The 23,406-nt window shown below is 36.0% G+C and overlaps 1 protein-coding gene across 8 annotated transcripts in view; it reads right to left on the reverse strand.

Moving 5' to 3' along the window:
* Positions 1-23,406, reverse strand: part of CPEB3 (cytoplasmic polyadenylation element binding protein 3) — an 80,010-nt gene that overhangs the window by 44,021 nt on the left and 12,583 nt on the right. For 7 of the 8 annotated variants that reach the window (XM_063405588.1, XM_063405583.1, XM_063405582.1 and 4 more), the window contains exon 3: positions 7,213-7,372. In XM_063405588.1, coding sequence (XP_063261658.1) covers positions 7,213-7,372 — 160 coding nt within the window. The remainder of the gene's footprint in view (positions 1-7,212; positions 7,373-23,406) is intronic. The other variant, XM_063405584.1, reaches the window with a different exon arrangement.

Consider the following 23,406-nt stretch of genomic DNA (forward strand, 5'->3'; position numbering starts at 1 on the left):
GTAATAACACCTCTTTTATCACTCTTTTTTATGATTTCCAAGTTAGTGCCAACAAAAGGCACTAAAACCCAGCAATGCTTATTTGAATAGACAGGTAGCAAGTGGGGAAGGGTAAAGTTTAGACACAGAAGAGTGCAAAGACCAAAGCAAGATCAGAATATTACCCCAAACATGTGAAATAAGATTATTCCTCTGACTCACATGTATTCAGGAGCCCAGTTTACAGCACAACCTACAACTCCACACAGCATCCTTCATCTGCCCATACCCCCAGCTCAGGGTGAGTGTCTGCTCCAGGATTCACAAATGGCCACAAAGCACAAAGCACGTGCATATACAAGACTTTTAATATTTTTTACCTGAGTAGATCTTAGACCATTCTCTCTGCTTTTCCCCAAAATTACAGACATGTGAAATTATGCTACATTAACTCAACATACATGCCCAAGACAATTTCATCACCAAGAATGTTGTAAGCAAGGGTCCACATAAAAACCCATAAAACTAAAAGGCAGCTCTCTGAAGAAGATTATTGACTTTATTCTCTCCCCTCTTTTTTAATGTATATTTGTCATTTGTTCACACCCATAATTTAAACACCCACACTCCCAGATCTTTAAAAAAAAACCTTAAAACTGAGCAGAACAAAAGTACTATCGTTTGACAGAAGGGAAATATGAAGAACTATTACTGTGTTCACATGTATATACTTTAACTGCACAAAAACATATTGTGGCAATGTGAAGAGAAGTGTGTAATTATCAGCTATGAATATCAGTAATAAAACTTCTTCCTATCACTGACTAAGAACATATATACTATCAGTAGGGAAAGCAACCTATAAAATAAAACAAAACAGAATATACATTACCATGAAATGCAGACTTTTAAAGTAAATTACATTTCTCCAATAAAACACATCAGTCTTGCATACATTCAAGCAGTGCAAGCATTTTTCGCTTGGAAACAGCTATATTTGCAAGATAATAGTACTTTGAAAGCAAGACTTGAACTTAAAAGTTAAATTTGGCATTACTTGTAAGTGGTAGACAAATATTTGCACACATATGCTCATTCTACATGAAGTTCTAAAACTATTCAAAAGAGCAATATCAGTATTTTTCATTGGGGTTTTTGGGGGGGCTAAAATGAAATAGTATCAAAGCAGACTTTTCCATTAGCAATCTATACTAAAATATACAAAACCATCAAAACAGTAGCAAAGTGAGAAAGAAAAAAGCAAAATAGCTTTAGGTTTTTGTGAGGTTAGTCTTCAATAACACAATGAAAAAAGGGAAATAAAGAGAAGGAAAATTTGCTATCTCTATAACCACTTCTTAAACTAAACAAAGCAAACAAAAAAATCCCACTATTCCAAACAGATTCAGCAGATCAAAGACAAGGACATGCTGGTTGCCAGCAGCAAATTAGGAAGGATGATCATACTACAAGAAGGACAACCCTTGCAAAAGGCACTTATTTAATTTAAGAAATATCAACCATTTAATGACCATACTCTGTCCTGAAAAAAAAAATTAAAGAAGATTTTCTTAAATAAGCAGAGTTTTAAACTGAAGGGCAACATACTCTCTTTCCTTCAAAAGGATTAGCATGAGGGGCCTAATTTTAAACACTAATACATGTGCAAATGCATCTGTCTGCTCACCCTGTTTTTCATGAGCATGTACAGCAAGGGGGCTGATGAGCACTGAGATTTTGGCAAGGGCTGGTACACTGCACTTTTTCCCTAACCAAAATGTTACAAAAAGCTCCAACAGTGCAGCACCATTTGTAGGACTGAGATGACAACACTTGTTCTATTTGCATGACCTTTGCATTCAGCTGCTGCCTGCAAACACAGATATGATCCATTCACCTACACTTTTCTTAGGTCATGTGGCAAACTTAGTGCTTTGCTTACAAAAAGCTTAGAACACTTAGAGCTGAACAAAGTCAGGTGGCATGTACTGAAATTAACACAAATCAAAGTGGAAATGTAAAGGTCCATTCTGTATTTATTACAACAGCCTTAAGTTGCATGTAATCTTCAAACACTTGGCTGTCAAAAATGTGGTTAACTTAAATGTCAACAAGAAAACTTAAATTTTGCTTAGTTTTCATATGACCTGATAGAGTCTTGACAAAAGTTATGAAGTAGTAACCCGGTAACTACAGTTTTGTATTTCACAAATAAAGGGGTGACATTAAGTACTGAAAATCAAGATAAAAAGTTTCTCTACAGATGCTGTTTCTGCCTCTGAACTGTTGTACATTTATATTTAACATCTTGGTCTGTACTGAAATATTATGCCATAATCAACACATGTTTTATGTATCTTTCTACAGTATGATATCCGTTAAAATTAGGTATAATAAAGCCTATTCTTGAAATCTTCCTGTACATGTATGCCCCAAATTATTTATATTTCAAAGTTGTGTCACACTGTTACTTTAAAAAAACAAGAATTTTTGTTAGGTGTAATTTATAAATTACAAAGTTTGTTCTGATTTGGAATAAAAACAAAATGTTAGTGTTATCTACTGTAACAATAAATTTAAAAGAAATATTTTGAGGGATTTCTGTCCTCAGTTTTATACTTAGTTTCATGACCTGTCAGTAGCACATGTCCACAGCATATGATCTAACACAGCTCAAATATTTTATTTAATTATTTAAAAATAGAACAAAGGCAGCTGCTAGTTACTACTGATCAAAATGTTTTTTATAGATCAGAATGCCTCTGTTTGTGTTGTAATGCAATAGTTTACATGGATAAGCACATTGCAACAGTGACATATCACACCACAGACAGGAGACACTTTTATGTAGGAAAGAAAAGTTCTGGTCACTGATAAGTGGCATCTACCCATAGCCACTCTGATAATTCACTTTTGCCCTACACCTTTAGGTCAAAGCAGAATATAAACAAAAAAAGGTTATAAAACACTGCAAATATAACCTTTATTCATTAAAGCAAAACTGTCCCTCATACTTTTTTAGCGTATAATATATTTTATTGGCCACTCAGAAAATACATAAGACTGTTCAGGAAAATCACCTTAGGAGCTACTGCACATTTCTCTCCAAGAGGCCTCGTTAGGACTGACACGGGGACAGCCAGATACCTTGGGTAATACACTGTGATTTGTCATTAATCAAGCGAAGCTTAACAACCCCTTTACTCAACTTTTTTCCTTTTTTTCCCCTTCTTTTGAAAGGAGGAAAGCATTTATAAGTATTGACTAAAAGAAAAGAAAAATGTTGAAGCTGGTCTTGATGGTAGAGAAAGCAGGTAGGGAAGTCTGCCAAAGTGTCTTGGGACAAATGAAAATGAGAATTCCTTTTCAATTAATTTACATTCCTTAAATGTCAAAGCATGAAAATGGCAAATCATTTGTAAAGTTACACAGTTCCCAGACTATGAGGGCAGAAAGACAAGAACATACAGAAGGGTTTCCCTATATGGCAGAAAGAGCTCAGAAAAAGAAATCAGTTCTAGAAACAAAAAAAGAGCTGACACTGAGCACCTTCTCCCAAGACTGAGCTCATGATAAAATGCAACTTAGATGGATATGCTGGTGATTTAGGTCCAGAAACCTCAGAGCCAGATTTCAAATGTCTTTTACAGCAAGAAACACACAAAAAGAACGGAGCGACCCTGGCTCTCCTTGCTGGAGAGCACCAACCCAGCCTGCCAACCAGACTGGCTCAATGTAACTCACTCAACACTGCAACAGTTAAGATCAGACCATTTCTGCTGCACTAACAATCTGCCAGGCTTGCTCTCTTCCACACTTGAATAAAACGTCCCTCTCAAAAAATGTCACTTAATCACAAGCCCTCTCAAGGCCAAGTGGATCATGCTTTAAAGGAAGTGATCTGCTTTGGTAACCTTGAAACAAACTCAATTTCCATGGCCGACAGGACAAAGCCTGACCTCAGACTGAGAGAAGGGTATGAAGCTCCAGCTACTACCAACAAGAGGAGAGACTCTCCCATTTTCACATGGAGCTTCTCCACTCCCTCCTCTGAACTGAACAGAGCATGAGGAACTCAGAGCCCAAAACAAGAACAAAATATCCCAGAACCATTTCAATTTCATCTTCCCATCAGAACCTTTTATGGTTAATCCTCCCGCCTACATTCTAATTGGGGACTCTTGTTCCATACCTACGAGAATTATTTTTTGTTCCAAGTATCTGCTGGGACATGAAGGACACATATGCCAGGAAGGATGATGTCCCAAGCAAAGTTTCAAACTTCAGATAAACTGCTCGCAATATTTTACTCATGAATATATATACAGACAGTACTTCTAAAAATAAGTATTTACTGGCAGCAGCAGGTTCAGGAAATGATCCTGAAACAGCTCCACTGGCTCTGTAACACGCATTGGAGGCTCCAAGAAACATATAGATTTTCTAGAATCAAATCTTCCTGTGTTTTCAAAATCAGAGGATTTTGGCACTCACCCTTTTCACTTAAAAATCTGGATAGTAAATGTAGGGCAAACTGACCTGTAAGCACTGCTAGCTGAGATTGTTTGAGAAAAAAGGGCTCATTTACCAAAAGAAGAACAATTTTAAAACGTCATTTGAAAGCCAGCTCATTGCTTTTATATTAAATTAGGGGGTTTGTGGCTGCTTTGTTTTGTATTTCAGAAGAAACAGTGCACAAACCTAAGAGAGGACAACCAGATGCAAGAAGAAGTAAAGATTTAAAGGGGATAAACAGTTTACTACAAAAGACAGAGGTGGTAAAATGAAGAGGAACTAGCCCAGACAGTTGGTTAAGTCAATAATATTCCAGAGATTCACATAAGAGGCATTCACGTGGGTTTCTCTACGAGGAACTGCAAAAAATTAAGCTGATGTACATAACCAATATATTAAAAAGCTTCAAGGTGAAAATAAACAAAAATTTGGCAATCGTTTAAAAACAAGCCAAAGCAAGCAGTATTGATCACTTGCTTTCTGAATGTGGTAACAGACTAAAATGTCCTGCTACTTCAAGGGGGAGAGTCAGAGGAGAGTGGAATAAATAAGAAAAAGCAAATGAGTTTAGAAGACAACAAAGTAAAATGAGGAAGGTGCAGAGGACAGCAGCTGAAAACCTTCTGCCCCTTTGTAGAGAAAAAGAAGTGGGATGTACAGGAAAACAGTCAAGAGCAATTTTCACAGAAAAAGAAACAGCAAAAATGCAGTAAGAAAGTGATTTGAGGATTGAATTTTTGCAGAAGAAAGGTTTTCAGGAAAAGGATTCAGCTGAAATAATAACACAGATCTGTTTAACACAGAGGAAGGCAATACCTCTTGCAAGGGAGAACAAACGTGTCCTGAAAGAGCCGCTCCTACAAATATTCCCAGTCACGCTGTGGTGTGAAAACAGGAGCAGGGAAAGTGCACATGAGGCCAGGGCAAGGCTGGGGGCTGGCAAAGCCAGCCCTGTACTCAGATGGAGGAGAAGAAAGAAACAGGGAGAGCAATTGTATCTTTGGGGAAAAAACCTCATCACTCAGACAGGCAGAGAGACAAAGGCGGTAAGTAACAGAAAAGCAGAGTTCTCCAACAGCTCCTGACTGGAAGTGAGCTCATTGGCAAGGCAGGAAGGCCAAAAAGGGTGAAAAGCACTGAATGAGAAAATGAAATGGTTAGAAAGAGCCCATCCAATCTGAGACAGAAGCCTTTATTAGAGCAAAAGTAAAGCTAATGGGTCCACTGTCAAATGGGAAAGACCAATTTAAACTTTACATAATATCCAACTTCAACAATTAATATCCAATCCAATTTCTAACCCCATCTTTTTCACTTCTTTCCACACTCAGATTCATATGGAAATTTATGCTTAAAAAATTATTCTCTACTTGTATATGTAAATAAATACCGAAAAAACACGTAAAAATTGTGGGATTTTCAGCTAAATTACAATGCATCTAACAAGATACAACAAATACTTAACTGTATTTACTAGCAATTTGAATTTTATTTAATGTCCTAATGCCAGCCACATGAAAGATACGTCCAGTAGAAATGTCAATTCTGTTGAACTTGGTTTTCTAAGTTCAACTTTAACCTTTATGTCAGAGGTTTATGATCTGAATAGACGTTAGACTATATTCCTTGCCATTTCAGACAGATGAATAATGGTTAAAGACACATGAAGGCTATGGTACAGCAAATTTCAAGGTAACAGTGGAAAGCACAGCTTAGAAGATGGTACAGAAGCCAGTTTAGTTGGGTTGTGAAGAAAACCTGTACCCAGAAAGATGGCAAAAAAGGCACAATATTTTGACCAAGAAAAAAAAATTTACCAATGGAGAGCAGAGTAAATGAGGCAGTCATGACATCAAAAAACATGTATATAGGCATTAGCATAGGAAGTGCTATACACAACTAAATTTCTTTGTTGTGTTCTTACTTCTTAGTGTTTGGGAATCATTTCTTGTTCAATACTTCCTTGGTATACAGCTTACACCTATCTGCAGTCTTATAAGTCAGCAAGAATGCATATCAGCAAGAATGTGTACCTAATTTTAAACTTAACCAATGAAAGATAAAGACAAAGGAGGGTGCAGGTTGATCAGGAATTCAGTGAAATGCTGCCCCACCTTTTACTGTACTACCAGCCAAGTATTAGAAATGGTTTCATCTCTAATGCAACACCTGAGACAACAAACACAGTTTAACAGCATATATAATCAAAACTTTCCCAGTACTTAAAAATATCTAATATCTTTTGGCTCCCCCTAATAATCTGAAATCCAAATTAAGATAAATTTGTTTAAAGGAAACCTGAAATAACTCTAGCAAGTAATCATGATACAGTGGTTGATTTAGGACCAGTGTATCCCAGCTGATAACCCACATATAAGTGAAGTATAACCTTTGAAAAAGATGCTGGACTCAACAACTGGACTTTAGTTGCACGAAACATTTTTTGAAGTGACTGCAGAAGAGATCTCACTCTACAATTTGCTGATACAAAACCCCATGTTTCAGACATGCCAGTCAGATAATACTACGATTGTACACTTACAATAAATGGATATACATTTCACCTTATCTTCCTAGCAGAGAAGTTTATCTTAAGATGGGAAAACAGAAATTTCACAGAAATGGAAACTCATTTATTAACAAAAAGTTTATAGAAATACTGAAAAGCTGATTTTTGTTTAAACACCAAGCAAGCATGGACATATGAATATTCCTAACCTGTAAAATGATTCCTCCACATTATATCAGCGAAACTCATTGGTGGGCCACTGGGAGGGTAGTGTTTACCTTTCAGAGGCTCATGATCAGTCCTTATCATATCCATTAAGGAATTTTCCAAAGAGTGCAAGTTAAAAGTGTCATAGGGCCTATTCCGGTCCTAGAACAAAGAAAAAAAAGAAAAGACACGTGTTATTGAAAAACTTAGTTTTCTAACATAGGCTCATTTCTTGTTATATAAATTCCAGCACCCAATTCTACATTTCTTCTTGACAGAACTTTTTATAAGAAAAAAATAAAATTTATAAATATGTCTACAGTTGTTTAAAATTATACCTTTCCTTTTGCAATTGCTGTTTTCACCAGTACAGCTATGCAAAGAGGCTTCTAAATATTTCTAAACATATACATACAAGCAATAGTTAATTCTAAAATTATCATTTAAATAAGAACTTAGAAAAAAGCAGTATTAATTGCTTACACTGGAGAAATGAAATTGTTTCAGGGATTTTTTGGTTTACAGCTTCATCATCTGCTTTCTGTCACTGTGCTACCCTAATATCAGAGTACAAGCAAGCAATGCTTAAGACACCAGCAGGCACCTTTGTGCCAGAAAGTACCAATTAATTCTTCAAATGTCTCATATTAATCTGACAGGTTTAAGGAAAGTACACTAGGTGCAACAGAAAAACTGGCAAGTTAGGATAACACTTCCACTGTAGGGCACTCAAAAACCTGAGCAAGGACTCATCTGTATTGCTTGACTCTCCCATTTTTAATTCACTGTAGTTCTGCTTCTGCTTTTGGTAAGTAAAAAGGAAAAAGAAAAGAAAAACAAAACCCAGAATCAGTCTTTAGCAGGCCTACTAGAACAACAAGTTTCAAAGTTCAGGAACAATTCCATGGAGCAAATAATCTACCAATGCCCACATATCCAGAGTACTGTACACCATAAAACAGCACAACAGAATGGCCCTCTGTAGTCATCCTGTTGCTTAAAAAAATAAATAATTTTCCTATTCTCATCAATATATTAAAAAAAGGGAGCAGGGTGTATACTATATTATGTTACAGTTGATAAAGAATGGTATAACATTCTACCCTGCAAGCTGAAACCTTCCTTGTAATATGCTCCCACAATTCCTGGAACAATGTTTTACATGCTGGTTACTAGAAGATATTCTTGCTTGAAAAACTAGTTTTTAAAATCCTCAGAGAAAAACCAGTAACCATAGAAAAGGTAATAAAATTCTGTCTTAATAAATACTAATTCTCTGGAACCAGCTTGTTCTTAGGTTGTCTTTAAATAAAACTAAAGGAGAGAAGGGAGTTCACTGGCATAAATTAAGCTTTCTTTTAATATTCCTATTCTGGAATTAAAATAAATACACATCATTAAAAGCTTGCTGTTACAGAAAACTCTGAAATACAGATAATCTTACTGTCAAAAATCTCATGTTCCCACAGTGCCTACTCTAAACCGAAGACACAATTTCCTTATCCAATGTGCTAATGTTGTATTTTCTATAAGTGGGATACCATTATTTTCTATACACATTTATTTCATCTATTGAGCATTTCTGGCAGTCAAACATGATGTTCAAAGAATAATACTTGATTTCTGTCAGAAGCTATACTGAGCACTGAAGTTTAAATAAGCTCACTGATTATCAATTCTCATTGTTGACGATTTTTGTCTTCTACAGCTGCTTAGAATTCCAACATTTGTATACTGTATTTAAAAGTGTACTTGTTCACCAGTCCAAGTAGATCAATACATTGGAACATAAAATAAAATGTATGTCCAGCAAATCCAAAGTAGATCCTAGGGGAACAAATAACCTCAAACCAAACAAAAACATCCAAAATGCTGAGGTTGGGTTTTTTTTTCCCAAAAAGAAAACTTCATTTCATTAAAAGAACCTACTTCTTAGTAATATGCACTAGGAGAGGAGTTTGTTTTATTCCATAATCACTTCCTTAAAAAAAATGCAAGGTTAAATTGAAAAAAAACCTGTTAACTTTGATTAGAAAATCCATTCTAGTGATATATTAGTAAATTGCTTAAATAGAATTTATATCATTCCTTCAAAGCAAGAATTTTTGTTGTCCTTTTCCATTTGCATCTTTTAGGTACAAGTACTGCAGGTAAGTGAAGAGGTCAGATGCTTCAATACCCAATGATAACATCTTTTTGAAGAGAAAATATAAATGCAAAGATATAGCTTATATCCTAAATAGGGGTAAGGAAATATCAGTCACATGTGCGCCCCGATCTGATTTCCTATACAGCAGAGCTGAGCTGGCAAAACCAACACTGGCAGGCGAGCAAAAGGGCAGGACTGCTGCTTTTGCCACAATGGTAGTTTATTCCAGCTACAAACATTCCTGAGATTACAGTCTTAGAGGTCAGAAGGCATTGAGTTCAGAAGAGGACACAGCCTGCAAATTGAATTTAATTGCCCTTCATTAACATATGTATGTTATATTTTAAGTATGCTACTATAGCAGCAAATCCCTGGGAGGTCCTGCTTTGCTGTGTAACCTGCCAAGGAGCTGTGCACTTGGACAAGTGGAAAAAGGGAGAAAGAAATCGCAGCATGGCAGCAAAGCTATGCAGGGCAGGCTTGTTAGAATGCTGCATCTTCCTAACCTTTTAAGGGGCACACAAACCTGCAATATATTTTCAAGATTAAAACAGACCTACATTAGACACAGGAAGATAGATTTAATCAAAATCCTTTACCAGGCAATTATAACACTTCCCATTATAGCACTTGTGCAAGATAAATCTAGTAAAAGAAATTTTAGACCCAACAGATTTTATGAGTATGTTGTGGCACTGCATAAGTATAACGCATGCTGACTACAGACTTTGCAGTGTGGGTGATAAAACACAAGTAAGGGCTAACATTCTAGCTCCTAAATAAAAGGGCTATTACAATTTTTCTCAGTAGCTTTCATTTCAGTAGTAACTCATTTGTACTCAGCAGATTTGAAAACTGTTTTCTAAATTCAGCAATTTCTTCTAAGACGCCTGGTGCTTCTGCACACACACACACACACAATTATGTTTCCTCATTTCTCAGCGTGAACAGGTTCTCCTGGTTTTGTGAGCTGATACTGTTCCATCTCCTGGATTTGCCTTTGCATTGTTTTCACAGGCCGCCAATCCATTGCTAAGCAATCCCAACAACACAAACAATTCATAAAGGTCCTTAGCACACATGAGAACTTTGCAAGGAAGTTCTGGAACTAGGACCATGAACTAGAATCAAACTATATACAAAATACAGAGTGATAAAGCATAATAAATAACTTGGAAAAGAAGTTTAAAAATCCAGCAAGAATTTGAATTTGCTGGGATAACTTCCTAAAGAAGACAAAGCTCCTAAGACCTACTTAGATAAACTGCATTATGGATAAAAGAGAAATCTCCAGCTACCAGGCACTGCCTTTGGCTACAGAATAGTCATTAAGTCAGCAAAAGATTAAGTCCAGCCTGCCCACATTGCATTGTATTTCTGCTGTGTGCAGAGAGCGGCTCCCTCCTTGTTAGCTGCTGGTGTATATGGCAGCACATTTCAGTTCTTAGAATTCTCCAGTCTTGAAAGGAAGAAAAACAGTTTAGTAATGAGAGCTCTTAAAGAAGAGATGGGTTCCAAAATTTTAAATCCCAGCCCTTTATGGCTGTTATCTATACATTCATCCATGCCATAGACTTCCTCAAAGTGGACATGTTAAGCATAGTGAAAAATCACAAATGCACATCAGGATCAGATTTTGAAGGATCACAAAGTGAAACAGACCTTTAGTCAGAGTTGGGTCTCAACTTTATACCTCGAAATATCTTGCATGTAAATCTGATTAAAAACGTCACATAATACAGTGTCTATAATCTTTTAATTAAAAAAAAAATCAAAACCAAAGAGTAGCTGCCAAAAATAACTGCAGTCAATACACTAAAATAAAATGAGAAAATACAACAACATGCATTTTATCTGAATCTTGCACTTTTGTGCATATGTATTATGCTAGTCTTTAATTACACAGTGATGATAATTACTCAGAGGTCTCCGGTCTCCATCCAACACACATAATGAACAAGCTCTAGGAATGAATCTAAACAGTGCTTTGAAGAGATCTGTATATCTCCAGGACAGATGCCTGTGTTGCTTACTCCAGGAGATGGCTGAGTTGTAATAAGTGCATCAGCAAACTCCCAGAAGGCAAAAGTAATTTTGAAAGTTATCTTATTTATGAAAGAAATATTACTTCGCAGTACCTGAAGTATTGACACATTTGTAACATTTGAACTAAAAAGAACTCCTTCCTATTTGTTGTACCCTGTAATGTGGTAGGCTTTGTTCTACCCCCTTCAGACTCACAGCAGGGGCATGTAAGGGCAGGGCATACCCAGCACTACTTCTGGTCCCTCCCAGTAAATACACAGAGCATGTCTTTACTGCTGAGAGGGAAAGATAATGAATGAGAAAAACTTATATGACTACATCATGGATGACAATGTCAAGATCAAATCTACAGCTAGGACCATACAGGTGAGAAGTGGATCTTAATACAACCTGATTTCTTCACTAACTCTCTCAGCTTGAACAGGTAGCCCACAGTAATTGGAACTAATGAACTAAAAAATGAAATGACTGAACTATCCCATGGCAGAGACATGAAGAACATGCATCTTGCTCCAAAAGCTGAAGCTCTATCATTTTCTTCTGTCTCTGCAGCAGATTATGGCAGAAAAGACACCTGACCACTAATTATTAAAGTACAGTTAAAAAGTAACAAGTTTTACCCTAAGAATGCATGTCAGCAATCTAACACATGGTCTCAAGCCCAGCTATCGTCCATCCTCAGAATTCTTAACCAGGAAACGCACGGTTGCATATGTTAAATCCTTTTTGGCATGGTCATCTATATCTAACAAAATATACACAGAGTTGGGATACCCCTCATCTGCACATTTTTTATTGTGCAAGTAACAATTCCTCAGGTATCTAGATCCTGCCAAAGACACATCTCCCTGGGTCTACATATTTCAGTTCACTGACTTCCTACTAAGCTTCCAAGCTCCCTCTATTCTGAACACTCAGTTTCAGTAATTTATTTCAGTGTTCTACATTTTCATGCTGCCCTAGATTTTTCAGCTTTCTGCACCAGTATGTGGCACAACACAACCCAACTCTGCTGAGCAACAAGATGGCTTCAGCTCAGTAAAACATTAACTGTGTCCAGAATACCACAACTCCAGTGAGGCTCACAGGAGTCAGCACAGCCTACAACATTAACATTAGTATTTTGGTCAGAACAATGAGATCTAGGGAATAGCTTAAACTCGTATGGCTTAAACAACTTTCCTATCAATGCAAACTTCTCCGCAGGGGTCACTGTGGTTTTTTGTGCCCAACATAAACCTCAATTTGGCTGGACAGGACTGCTGTGCATTGCCAACCAAAGCTGAAGTCAATGGAAGCACAGCTTTGAATAAATAGAGGGTAAAGTGCCAGCACTGTTTCAAACAGGGCTCACTCACTCCGTCCTAGCACCTGCAGCACAGGTTAATACTGAGAACACAAGGAAAACAAGTTAGTCTTGTTTCAGTATCTCAATTCAAAATAGCAAAACCAACAACGGCAAAAAAAAGAAAAAAAAAAAGTATTCTGAACTTTAGCTTGGGACATGCTCCACATGCCATGATGGTGCACATGAATGATCACATACAGCATGCTCTAAATGCTTGCTGGGCAGTCTTTCACTTCTCACAGCTTCAGCTGGGATGCAATCCCACTTGCATTCTCAGGGAAGTCTAAAAAAAAGTCTTTCAAAATATAAGAAATCAGAGGAATACAGTCACATGGTAAAGTAAAATTATCACTGTACAAAAGAATAAAAAAATTGTAAATAGCAAGTGTTACTTCCTTTGCAGCTTGGTGCTGGAATGCTGCCAATAATGACATGATTGACAACCCAGATGCACACAGAACTAGAACAACCAGAAATGTCAGTAATTCTTCCTTATATTGGATTTAATAACAAAATGAAATAAATCAAACCAAATAAGAAGACATAAAATGTAGGTAGGATGGAACAATAGGGTAAATTTGTCTATGCCTATAATGAAGCATAACTACTAACACCAAGTCTTAATGGAATTTTATTTGAATTCCACTTTCTTTTTTATCTTTGCAGTTAATTTTGGGTAGTAGTAAACTAAGGTGGATTTATTGTGTTCCTTTAGTGGAACAAATTGGGGAATGTTTTCTTCTGTTATTGTTGCTTTTGGAATGTGCACAGAACACAAACTTCTCACATATTTGTCTTTTCTCAACATTACCAACTGTAGCACATTTTATTTTCATAGGTGTTCAGAAGTTCACTGGGTAAAAGGTGAATTTTTAAAGCCCATTTAGAAGGCTTCTAAGAAAAATAAGGACATTTAATACACATACAAAACAATATCTAAGTGTATAAATATTATGGAAACATTTCCATGTAATTTGAAAAATAACATTTCAAAACTCTAGTTAATATTTAGTCACCTTGTCTGTGTAATATAAACTTGTATAGTTAACATGCAAGAACTCGGACTGAATCCAAAAGCCTTGAAAATTTGACCTACTCAAGCAATTTTTCCACAAAGAAAAGTAGAGTTGTATTCAAACCTTACCCGTATAAATTCTGAGTTCTAAATTTTTTTAGTGAAATGTTTGTAATTTTTATTTTCAGATTAACTAAAAAGCACAGAAATTGGAAGAGATACAATCACAATCAGCATTATATAGAATTACAAAATTCTATATAATGCTATTATATAATAATATCTATTATATTATTTGGTTCAAATATCCCTTTACTTTGCAGTTGAGATTCCCTTTTTCCCCTAATTCATGTTCAAAATACAGATAAGAAAGCTCAGTCTTTACAGCTGTGAGACTTGGCATCATACTCACTAAACAGAATATCCTGTCAAGTTCCTGAATATTCAATATTTGCTTGCAAAGTAGAGGAAGAAAGTAATTGAATTTACCTTGTGTTTTCCTAAATTGAGCTGATAACTTATTCTTCCAACACACATTTTTAGAATATGCCAAGCATATTATTTACATGATCACTAGTGTTATTTCTCCATTCAATGACATTCAAGCACAGAGTCAAATGCTCCAATGAGGAACATCACCTTTCACCTTGCTACCATCTCTGTAAACAGAACTATAATATAATACAATTAATATTTCAAACATCACCTTTGCCATGAAAACAACTGAATAACGTATTTAAAAAAACAAACAAGAACCCTACAAAAAAAAAATTCAGAAGAATCAACAAAACATCTGTTATTTTTAAGCCATTACTCTACTGTAGGGAATGATCTGCAGACAGCACAACTGACTGAGCACACAGTGACAGGATTTATGTTCAGTCATATTTTGTTCAATGTGATGCCTTAGATAAAAATCTGCTCATCAGTCCTGCTGCTGAGTGCAGCTCAAAAAGCTGATGTATTCACTTTCCATTATAGTTACTGATTCCACTAACAAATGGTTCTAACACTTGTAAAATATAAGATTAAAATAGTTACACCCAAGATGACCATCAATTCACAAAAACAAGCCAGTGGAAAAAAAAAGATGTCAGCATTAGAATTTACAAGCCCATTCATTATACCCTTGAGCTATTAAAATGACATCATTTAACTGGTTCATTGGCCTGCTGTGCAAGAGTTCAGCACTGATACATTACCTTTGGGCTTCTACCACTCTGTTCCTGTGTCTCATAGCAAGGAAAAAGTAACATTGACTTAAGAATTCCTTGCCAGACAAATCAGCACAAGTGCAAACCTCAATTCACAACATGAAAGCACTGCAGAGAGGCAAAGGAGGAGGGAGTACTGGGGATGCTGCAGCGTGAAAGGATTTAAAATCACGCTTTGCAGGCTGGACCACAGAATGTAAAAGACAGTAGAGACATGTTGTGTAAGGAAGCTATTGTCTCAAAGATTTACAGTCTGTCTCGTGGTATGAGAGCATAATGAGACAAAATGGAGATAGCAAAGAATACAAGTAATCACTGTCAAACAGATGTCTGAGCACCACTGCCCGGTAGCTTCATCTACTCTGGCCACCAAGCTAAGGAGACTCAAGGACTTCTCTAAAACAAAACCCTGGTTTTGTCTACAGTTACTGATCATCAGTGACAAACAAATATGTTGGTAAGAGGGGAAAAAACGTGTCACTGAAACGTTTAAGCCTGATGACAAATAAAATCACTTTTACCCTAAATCACTATGCTTTTAAGAAAAACGTGACTAACATAACATCCAACTGGCACATTCCATGTCATGCTCCTTTTCCATTTCTGTTGTGCTCAGGAAAGAGTGCCTCCTGCCAAGAATCTTGTACAGGTGTCAGAACTCCAGTAGCTATTTCAGCAAAAGAGAGGTGCCATGTTTCATCTGTTCACACAGAACAAGATCCTCACCTACAGGCCTGGAGAACCTGCAGTTCCATTTCAGAAGAGGAAATGGTACAGTGGGGATCATTGTTTGTAAGGCCTGGAGGGAACTGGGCCCATTCACCAATATTTACTCATAGGTCTGAACCAGGCCAGAAACACAGTGAAAAACAGCTCCCAGAGAAGACAAGGAGGTGACCTTTGCAGTGTGATGTCACTTTGCATCCAGCAGGATTGAAAGAAAAAAATTAACCTATTCGTTGCATGTACTTGTAATTAATTACTAATTACTTACCATTTACTCATGTGAACTACCTAAGTCCTAACTTTGTACTATTATAGGAAGATTAATATGCATGATAATCTGTGGCACACAACAATCCACTCTATCACCTTCTTCCTAAGGGGACTGAGAACAGATAGGCAGCAAATCTTGTCCATCCTGGGACTTTATCAAGGACATAATCACAGAATCCCAAGCTGCCTCAGACACCTTCGTGTAAGGGAAACAGAACTAGAGGTTTTCTCAAGTGGTGCACCTACTTCTAAACATGAGCTGAAGACTCCTGTATAGCCAGTCAGATACCAGGTAAACCTTTTCCTAAAGTATCATTGTGTTAGAAACTCTAATTTAAACATACTTGCTATTACATATTTGATCATCTGCAAAATTATCATAGGCTGTATATATGCAACAGAACAAGCAGGAAAGAGCAGAGAGTAGCAACCCAAAGACCACTTGCAACATCAAGTTCCACTTAGAGGAAGGAAGGGCAGAAGGTGAGAAAAAAAATCCCAGTCCAAAATTATGTTTTAATTAGATGCAACTCTTCATATCAATTATATGCAAGCAGTTCCATTTCATAAAAAATGTCATAAACAAAGGAATTTTTCCAGTGGCAAATACTGAATCATCCCACATACAAAAAAAAGTTCAATTTAAAAACAAATTCAAAATTCATCTATTAAAAATATTACCTTCATCTGATAATATATTAAAATAGTAACTGAATCACACTATGCATACTTCCATCTTTTATTGCCTAAGGGACTTAAAGGCACAGAGGATATGAGGAAAAGAATAACTAACTGTATCACATATAAAATGCCTGAACACTTACGCTAAAATTCTTTAAAATAGCCAGAATAAAAAAATTCTTCCTCTTAGATAAGAAGAGGTCATGAGCAGTTGTGTTGTCAGGTAGGTGTTACACATTCAAATTACTGCTACACATTTGGATTTAATTAAAATAATTCAGAAATCACTTACAAGACACAAGTACAAGTGCGAACAGCCAATTAACCAAAAGGAAACCTTTATGCAGAAACTGAAAACCGTATTCATAGGAGCAGGCAAAGCACTTTCCTTTTACATCATAATTGCTAAACTGATTAACACACGGCAAATTTAGTAAAGATTGCTCCAGACAGGAAAAATGTCTTGAGATAGAAGCCTGCCTGATTTGGAACAGAATTCTTTTTTTTTTTTTTTCCCCCCACAGGATAATAAAAACTGACAGGTGCCTTAAGAAAATGTTGCTACAAGGAAAGAACCAGGATGTTCAGACATTTACATATATTCAGAGAAATTGTTAGAAGGTCAGCATGAATTCCTTGGACAACAAATGTCTAGAAAAAGTCTAGGAAGACTGAGAAAAAAACACCAGAAAAAGTCAGGAGAAAATAATGTAGCCTCCAAGTGAACTGTTCTTCACTTTCACAGAGGAAAATCGGGTAAACTGAGAAGACAGATAAATAGTAAGAGAATGCAGTATCATCTATCCAACTCAGTAACCGGTGAGGTGCATGGCAACGTCGTGATCAAAAGGAGCCAGAGTCAGTACAGCCGTTAGTGGAACCACTAAAGCTAGTCCAAGTAACAATGGCAGTACTGTGTATATCTGACCAGCAAAACAAAAACTAAAGAACTGCAATAACTGATGCAGGATGTGAAACTATAGATGACAAACACTGTTTCTAGTTTTCTTGACTGAAATTCAAGGATTTCATCTCTTACAAAGCACAGTGCAGAAATAACATAGCATTATGCATTACTGATGCAATACCCAGAAAAGAAGAGTCGTGCTTCTTGAAAGACTAGGATATGGCTGATCTAATGAGGACTTCCACAGAGCATTTCACATGGTGCTACAGGCAAAGTAACCACACAAATGGAGACAAAAAAGTAACCAGTGCAATTGGGGTAAGAAAGAAAATGGCAAAAGAGGAAAGAAGTGCTAGTGCTCAACAGAATCTGCTAAAGAAAAGTGAATAATGCAGTTTCTTAAGGGCAAATCTTGAGACCAGTTTTGCTAGAGATCACTGGAGATACTTGAAACGACTAATGTTGGTTATTAAAGTAGAAATACAATAATAATATTTACAAGACATCATCAACCCAGAGGAGATAAGCTCATCATACAAAAAGAGCTGAAGAACTGCAGCAGACTGATATTTAATAGCACTAACTACAAGGTCACAACCTCAAGGACTCAATCTTCACCATAAAATGGGACCTCATCAACCAGTAAGAATGACTCAGAAAAGAGAAATTCAGGAGTTCTTTATTTGATTTCTGGACAACTATAGACCACAAATATAAATGTTATGTGTGAAAAGGTAAACAAAATTGTAGGTTGTATGAAAAACTATGCATCTCATACGGTTGCCCTATGCATCTATGCATGCCTGTAATCATAAAAAAAGCTATTTTCACTGTGCTTGTGCTTTTAAATTAATTCTCCTTGCTCTACATGTCCACTGGAGCCAAGGACTGAGCTATATTTGGAGACATTCCCCAGTTCAAGTTTCTATTCAAGCAAAGCTACTGTGCAATCAAAATTTGCAAGAAAACTTTCCAGTTTCTATACGAAGTGAAGCCTATCAAAAAACCCTGTAAAATTTACTACAAACAATTTTCAAGCAGTTTTGAATGGCACAACAACAGCAGGAACTTCTCCCTTGCCGAGCAAGAAAAGATTGTTATGTAATCTACTACTTTGTAAAACCACGCCAGAAGAGTGTGTCCCTGTTTAGACAAGGGAGGTAAGACTGCAGAAACTGGCATGAAAACATCACCTGTAAAATCTGCTGACAATTATGGCTGATTTTTTCACTCACAAGTCACAAGTACAGCTTCATTTATCAGCAGCAAAAAATAGCAGGAACCACCCACCTGAGGACCCTTACCACTAAATGCTGAATCTGGTCCAAACTTTTCAAGATTTTATTTGCAGAAATTCTCATCCACAGAAAGTGAATGGGTATATTGTCATGTGGGATTGCCATATTTAAAAATGTCACAGCTTTCCCTCTGTTCTGTACTACAGAAGTCCTACTTTTTCTTGTTCCTGGCTTTTTTTTCCTCTACTTGCTTGTTCTTAGTCTTCCTGCTGCACAGTCAGCTGCTGCTCCAGGCTTTGTGAGTTTTAAGAAAAACCTTTCAGTTAATGTGAGAGGTCTCACTGCTCTCAATTTTTTTTATCCAATTGTCACAGGAAGAAACAATATGATCCTGGAGAGAATACATGAGCAAGAGAATTATTTAGCAAGGTGAAATAATTAGGTCAGACTGTTTTGGGCATCGTGATTTAAAATTAAAAGTTATCTTCCTAAATAGTTTAAAAATTTTCAAACCCACAAAGAGTGCTATAAATATTTTACACACTTGGTTATTACACACCTTAACACTTACTGAGCACATCAGTAGATGATCATGCTAACAATCAGTTAATACATTAAAAATTTGTTAACCCTTTACAAATGTTACAATTATGTGGTAAATGGGAGTAACACTAGTTACCTCCATGTTAACTCATTAATGTTTTTAACGCATCTCTTTCACAAAGCAAGATACTTCAGCAGAATGAAGCAGCAATTTTCAACAAGGAACTTCCATTTAATCCAAAGCAATATTTAGCCATTCAAATGTTTTAAAACAAAATATTTGCTCTGTTTATTTCAGCAATTTCCAGAAGAAGCTACAGTTCCAAAGAGTTTCTTTAGGAAATGAGTCTTACCTGCAAAAAAGAGCCTCACTCAGAGAGTAAAACCCAGAGAGCTTTGGTGGGTGAATTTCTTTGTTGTCTGACATTTCTCATTAAAAGATCAGCTTTAAGTTGCCTACAGTGTTGCCCAAAATAACTTTTTAGGACGAATCTTTTTAAACCGAGCACTTTCACAATAATTCTTCCATGTAGGAAAATGAATTTTACCAGAACATCCATTTATGACTATGACATAAAACAAAATCATATATAAAAAGTCCATGATATAGCCATAATGAATGCTTTTCTCATTTATGTCAGAAGCAGTTTTTTTTTAATTTGTGTGAAAATCCATCCCCAGTCATACATTTTGGAAGCTCAGTTTAGACACGGGGAAAGAAAACCAGTTCTGCATGTTCAGATTAAGTTACCACTTGGTTAAAATGTCTAAATTTCTAGAATTTAGAACTTCTAGCCAGTATTTCTGAAAATTCCATTCTCCCCAAATTTGGTTAAATCTACTTAAAACCCCTCATGCTATTAATTTTGCATGGGACTAAGTGAACACAATTTGGCTTACAACTACAGGGATTTATTGGGCCTTCCTCTGTAACCTGAAGCTTTGACACAGAACGTGGAATAGGGGAGGACAAATCAAAGAGAAGCTTCATTGAAAAAAATATAAAATTCAGGAACAGGAAGAAACAGATGTTGAAAGCAGCCAAACAGTTCAAGGGTGGATAAAACAAAGAAAAGGGGTCATGCCCACTGAAACCTATTGACAGTGCTCTGTACACATAACTTCTACTAACTTTGTTAAACCAAGAACAAAGAATTACAGAGTTGATCACAACTTGGGTGATGAATCATGTGAAATTTATCATCCTAACATGCAACAGAATCTGTGGTTCTGCTTAAGCAGTTTATTTAGACTCTAAGAATTTAAAAGAAAACTGTTGCAAATTCTTGCAAATTTTGCAAAGCCATCCAGAAAAAATGAATTAGGAAGAGCAGGAGTAAGACTTCTCCAGAATCTGGAAGATGTGCAGAGAACATACACAGTTGAAAGAAAAGTGTGTATCAAAGAAATTGAATATTTTGCTTCTTTTCTCTTCCCTGATGAAAAGTTCTTAATTTCTGAGTAATTAATATGTAGCATAAACTAAAAGTTTTCACAGGAACCAATTTGTTGTCTCCACTTTTTCATGCCTAATTTGAGATTCACACAAACAGCAAACTTAAGAGATTGCAGTGGCTGTTCTGTTTTCAGACCTATTTTCTAAATAATTCAGAAAAAAACTACAATTTTTTAGTCTTCTCAGACTGAACATTGAGAAGAAAATTAATTTCCCGAACTCTGTGCCTCTTATTTACCTCTGCAGAATGGACTTCACATCATTTCTTCTAACACTGTTGTGACAAAGCAGATCAATATCTATCCTGATTGACACAGTGCTTCTCTCCTATAAGATCTCAGAAAAATTGACAGCTTTATCTCTGGAGTGAGCTTGAGAAACATGCAATAAAGGGACAAAGACACTTGTTCACAACAAGGAGGAAAAGGAAGACATCCATTAATTGTGATTTAGAAATGCTACTCCTAGCTTGTAGGAAAGACACAATCGTATAACAAATTTATGAAAATGAAAATGTCAACCAAGTCTGAACAAACACAAGTAAAGTTTCTGAGACTTTTCACAACTTGCATTTTTAAAATTCTAATATTTACACATAATAATAAAATGATTACCCAAATGAAGATCTAATTCTATATATAAAAAATTTACATTCTTCTAACTACTGAGACAACTGCTCAGTACCAGGATGTGCAGCATTCTAACAATTGCCTAAAAGCAATGCTTTTGTGAAGCATGGAAAAATTAGATTTAAAAAAATAATGAAACAAACCATGGCAATACTACCCCTAAATTTAAGTACAGAATGTATAAGATAGACTAAAACTGTAAAGTCTAGAATAGAAGTAAAATTCAGACATGTACATTTCAGATCACTTTCAAACTTTAAACTAAACAGTGCTATATTTTAGCATCCTCTTAGCACAGGTCTACTAGGAATTACTCCTGAGTGACCTTAATGAAAGGAGAGCTATTTTACCAACTGCTAACAAATGGAAATATTCATCATTGACTCAGCAAACTCTTTTTTTCCCCTTGAAAACCACCACAACCTGAAAACACTACTTCTCCTGGTCTCTCTTCCTCTTCATTCCATTCACAAAAGCAGTCTAGGCAAAAAGATGAAAACTGGGAGAGATGATCCAAGAAGGGAAATAACAAAAGGAACTCCATGCCCTTCACCTTCCCTTCTACCCTTCCTCCCAAAGACAGACAAATCTTTTATCAAATCTTTAAGACAGAATTATTGATTCACTGTTCGATATTAATAGCTTTAATGTTTTTAAGGAAGTCCTGTCCATGTATAGAGTTGATCAGAATATCAGCTGCCTACTGAACTCAGACCTTTCCTCTACCTTCACTAGCTGACAGCTTAACTGTGATTGGTTATTTAAAATCAAAGTCCTGATCAATAAGGAATTAGTGCTCAATCATCACACTTTGAATATGAAACAGCCATGTGCTTTTTTCCCATGTTTTCCAACTAAAACATTATTATGTTTTAGTTAATTCAAAAATGCAGACATCTACAATTCAATCAAATTTAAAATCTAACAAAATATTGAGAAATACTTCCCAACTACTTAGAACATCATGTGTTACTTGTATCTGTTACACTGGAAGATTACTGAGATACCACAATATGTGCTCCCACATTTCAGTATTCAGAATCTGGCTACAAACAGTGCTAGTTAATAGTACCAACAGAGGCATGTAAGAAAGGTAGGGGGAAAAATAAAAGCAGACCTAGATACTTTCCTCTTTCTTTTTTTCTTTTCATCCATAAAGTTGCAGGCTGTCAGTGCTTGTGCATCATCATGCAAGAAAAATTAAGACTGGACTACATGTTAAGAAAGTTTTCAAGGTGACAGTAACACTACTAAGTGTGGTTACCCACTAAACTGTCAAGAAGCTAGAGCCCAGAATGACAAATTTAGACTAAAGAAATACAGTGTTCTAAAAATTAATCTTTAAATAGACTTGTTACGTAGTAGCATACAACTATTTCTGACTGAAAAAACCTCCCTAGATTTAAAAAAGGTTTTAAAATTAGCCACCAGAGTTTATTAGCCAGTAGAACTCCTTTACCCATAAACACAAAACTTTAATTGTTACACTCATGAATGTTCCAATACCTTAACTCTATATTTATACATATATGCACACTTACATTTAAACACAAACACGCTGCATGTTAGAACTGGCATTTTGTTTAAGTATGAAATATTGAATTTATATAAATTTTCTAAATTTAGCTTATAATTTTATCTGGTCCAGACTAATTCCAACTAAAAACAATGAGGAAAAAAACACCACACCAAAACATTTCCTCAAAAATCCTTTCTCAGTCTCCCTGCAAAAGATAGCACGTTAAAACTATCTTTATACACAATAAACACCACCTTATTTATTTCTGCTAGAGAAATATTTATCAGTAAAGCTGCCAAGAATGGTTTGATGTGTGCCAGGATCTTCAGAGCACAAACTGCAATGCATTTTTTTGTTTCTAAAGAACATTATTTGGAAAACAGCAAAACTCAGCACAGTTTCTGGAAAATTGTTATAATGTTGCTATAATTAAAAATCCACAAGGTAGACATACT

Source organism: Prinia subflava, chromosome 9, assembly GCF_021018805.1.
Source record: "Prinia subflava isolate CZ2003 ecotype Zambia chromosome 9, Cam_Psub_1.2, whole genome shotgun sequence".
Lineage (NCBI taxonomy): Eukaryota > Metazoa > Chordata > Aves > Passeriformes > Cisticolidae > Prinia > Prinia subflava.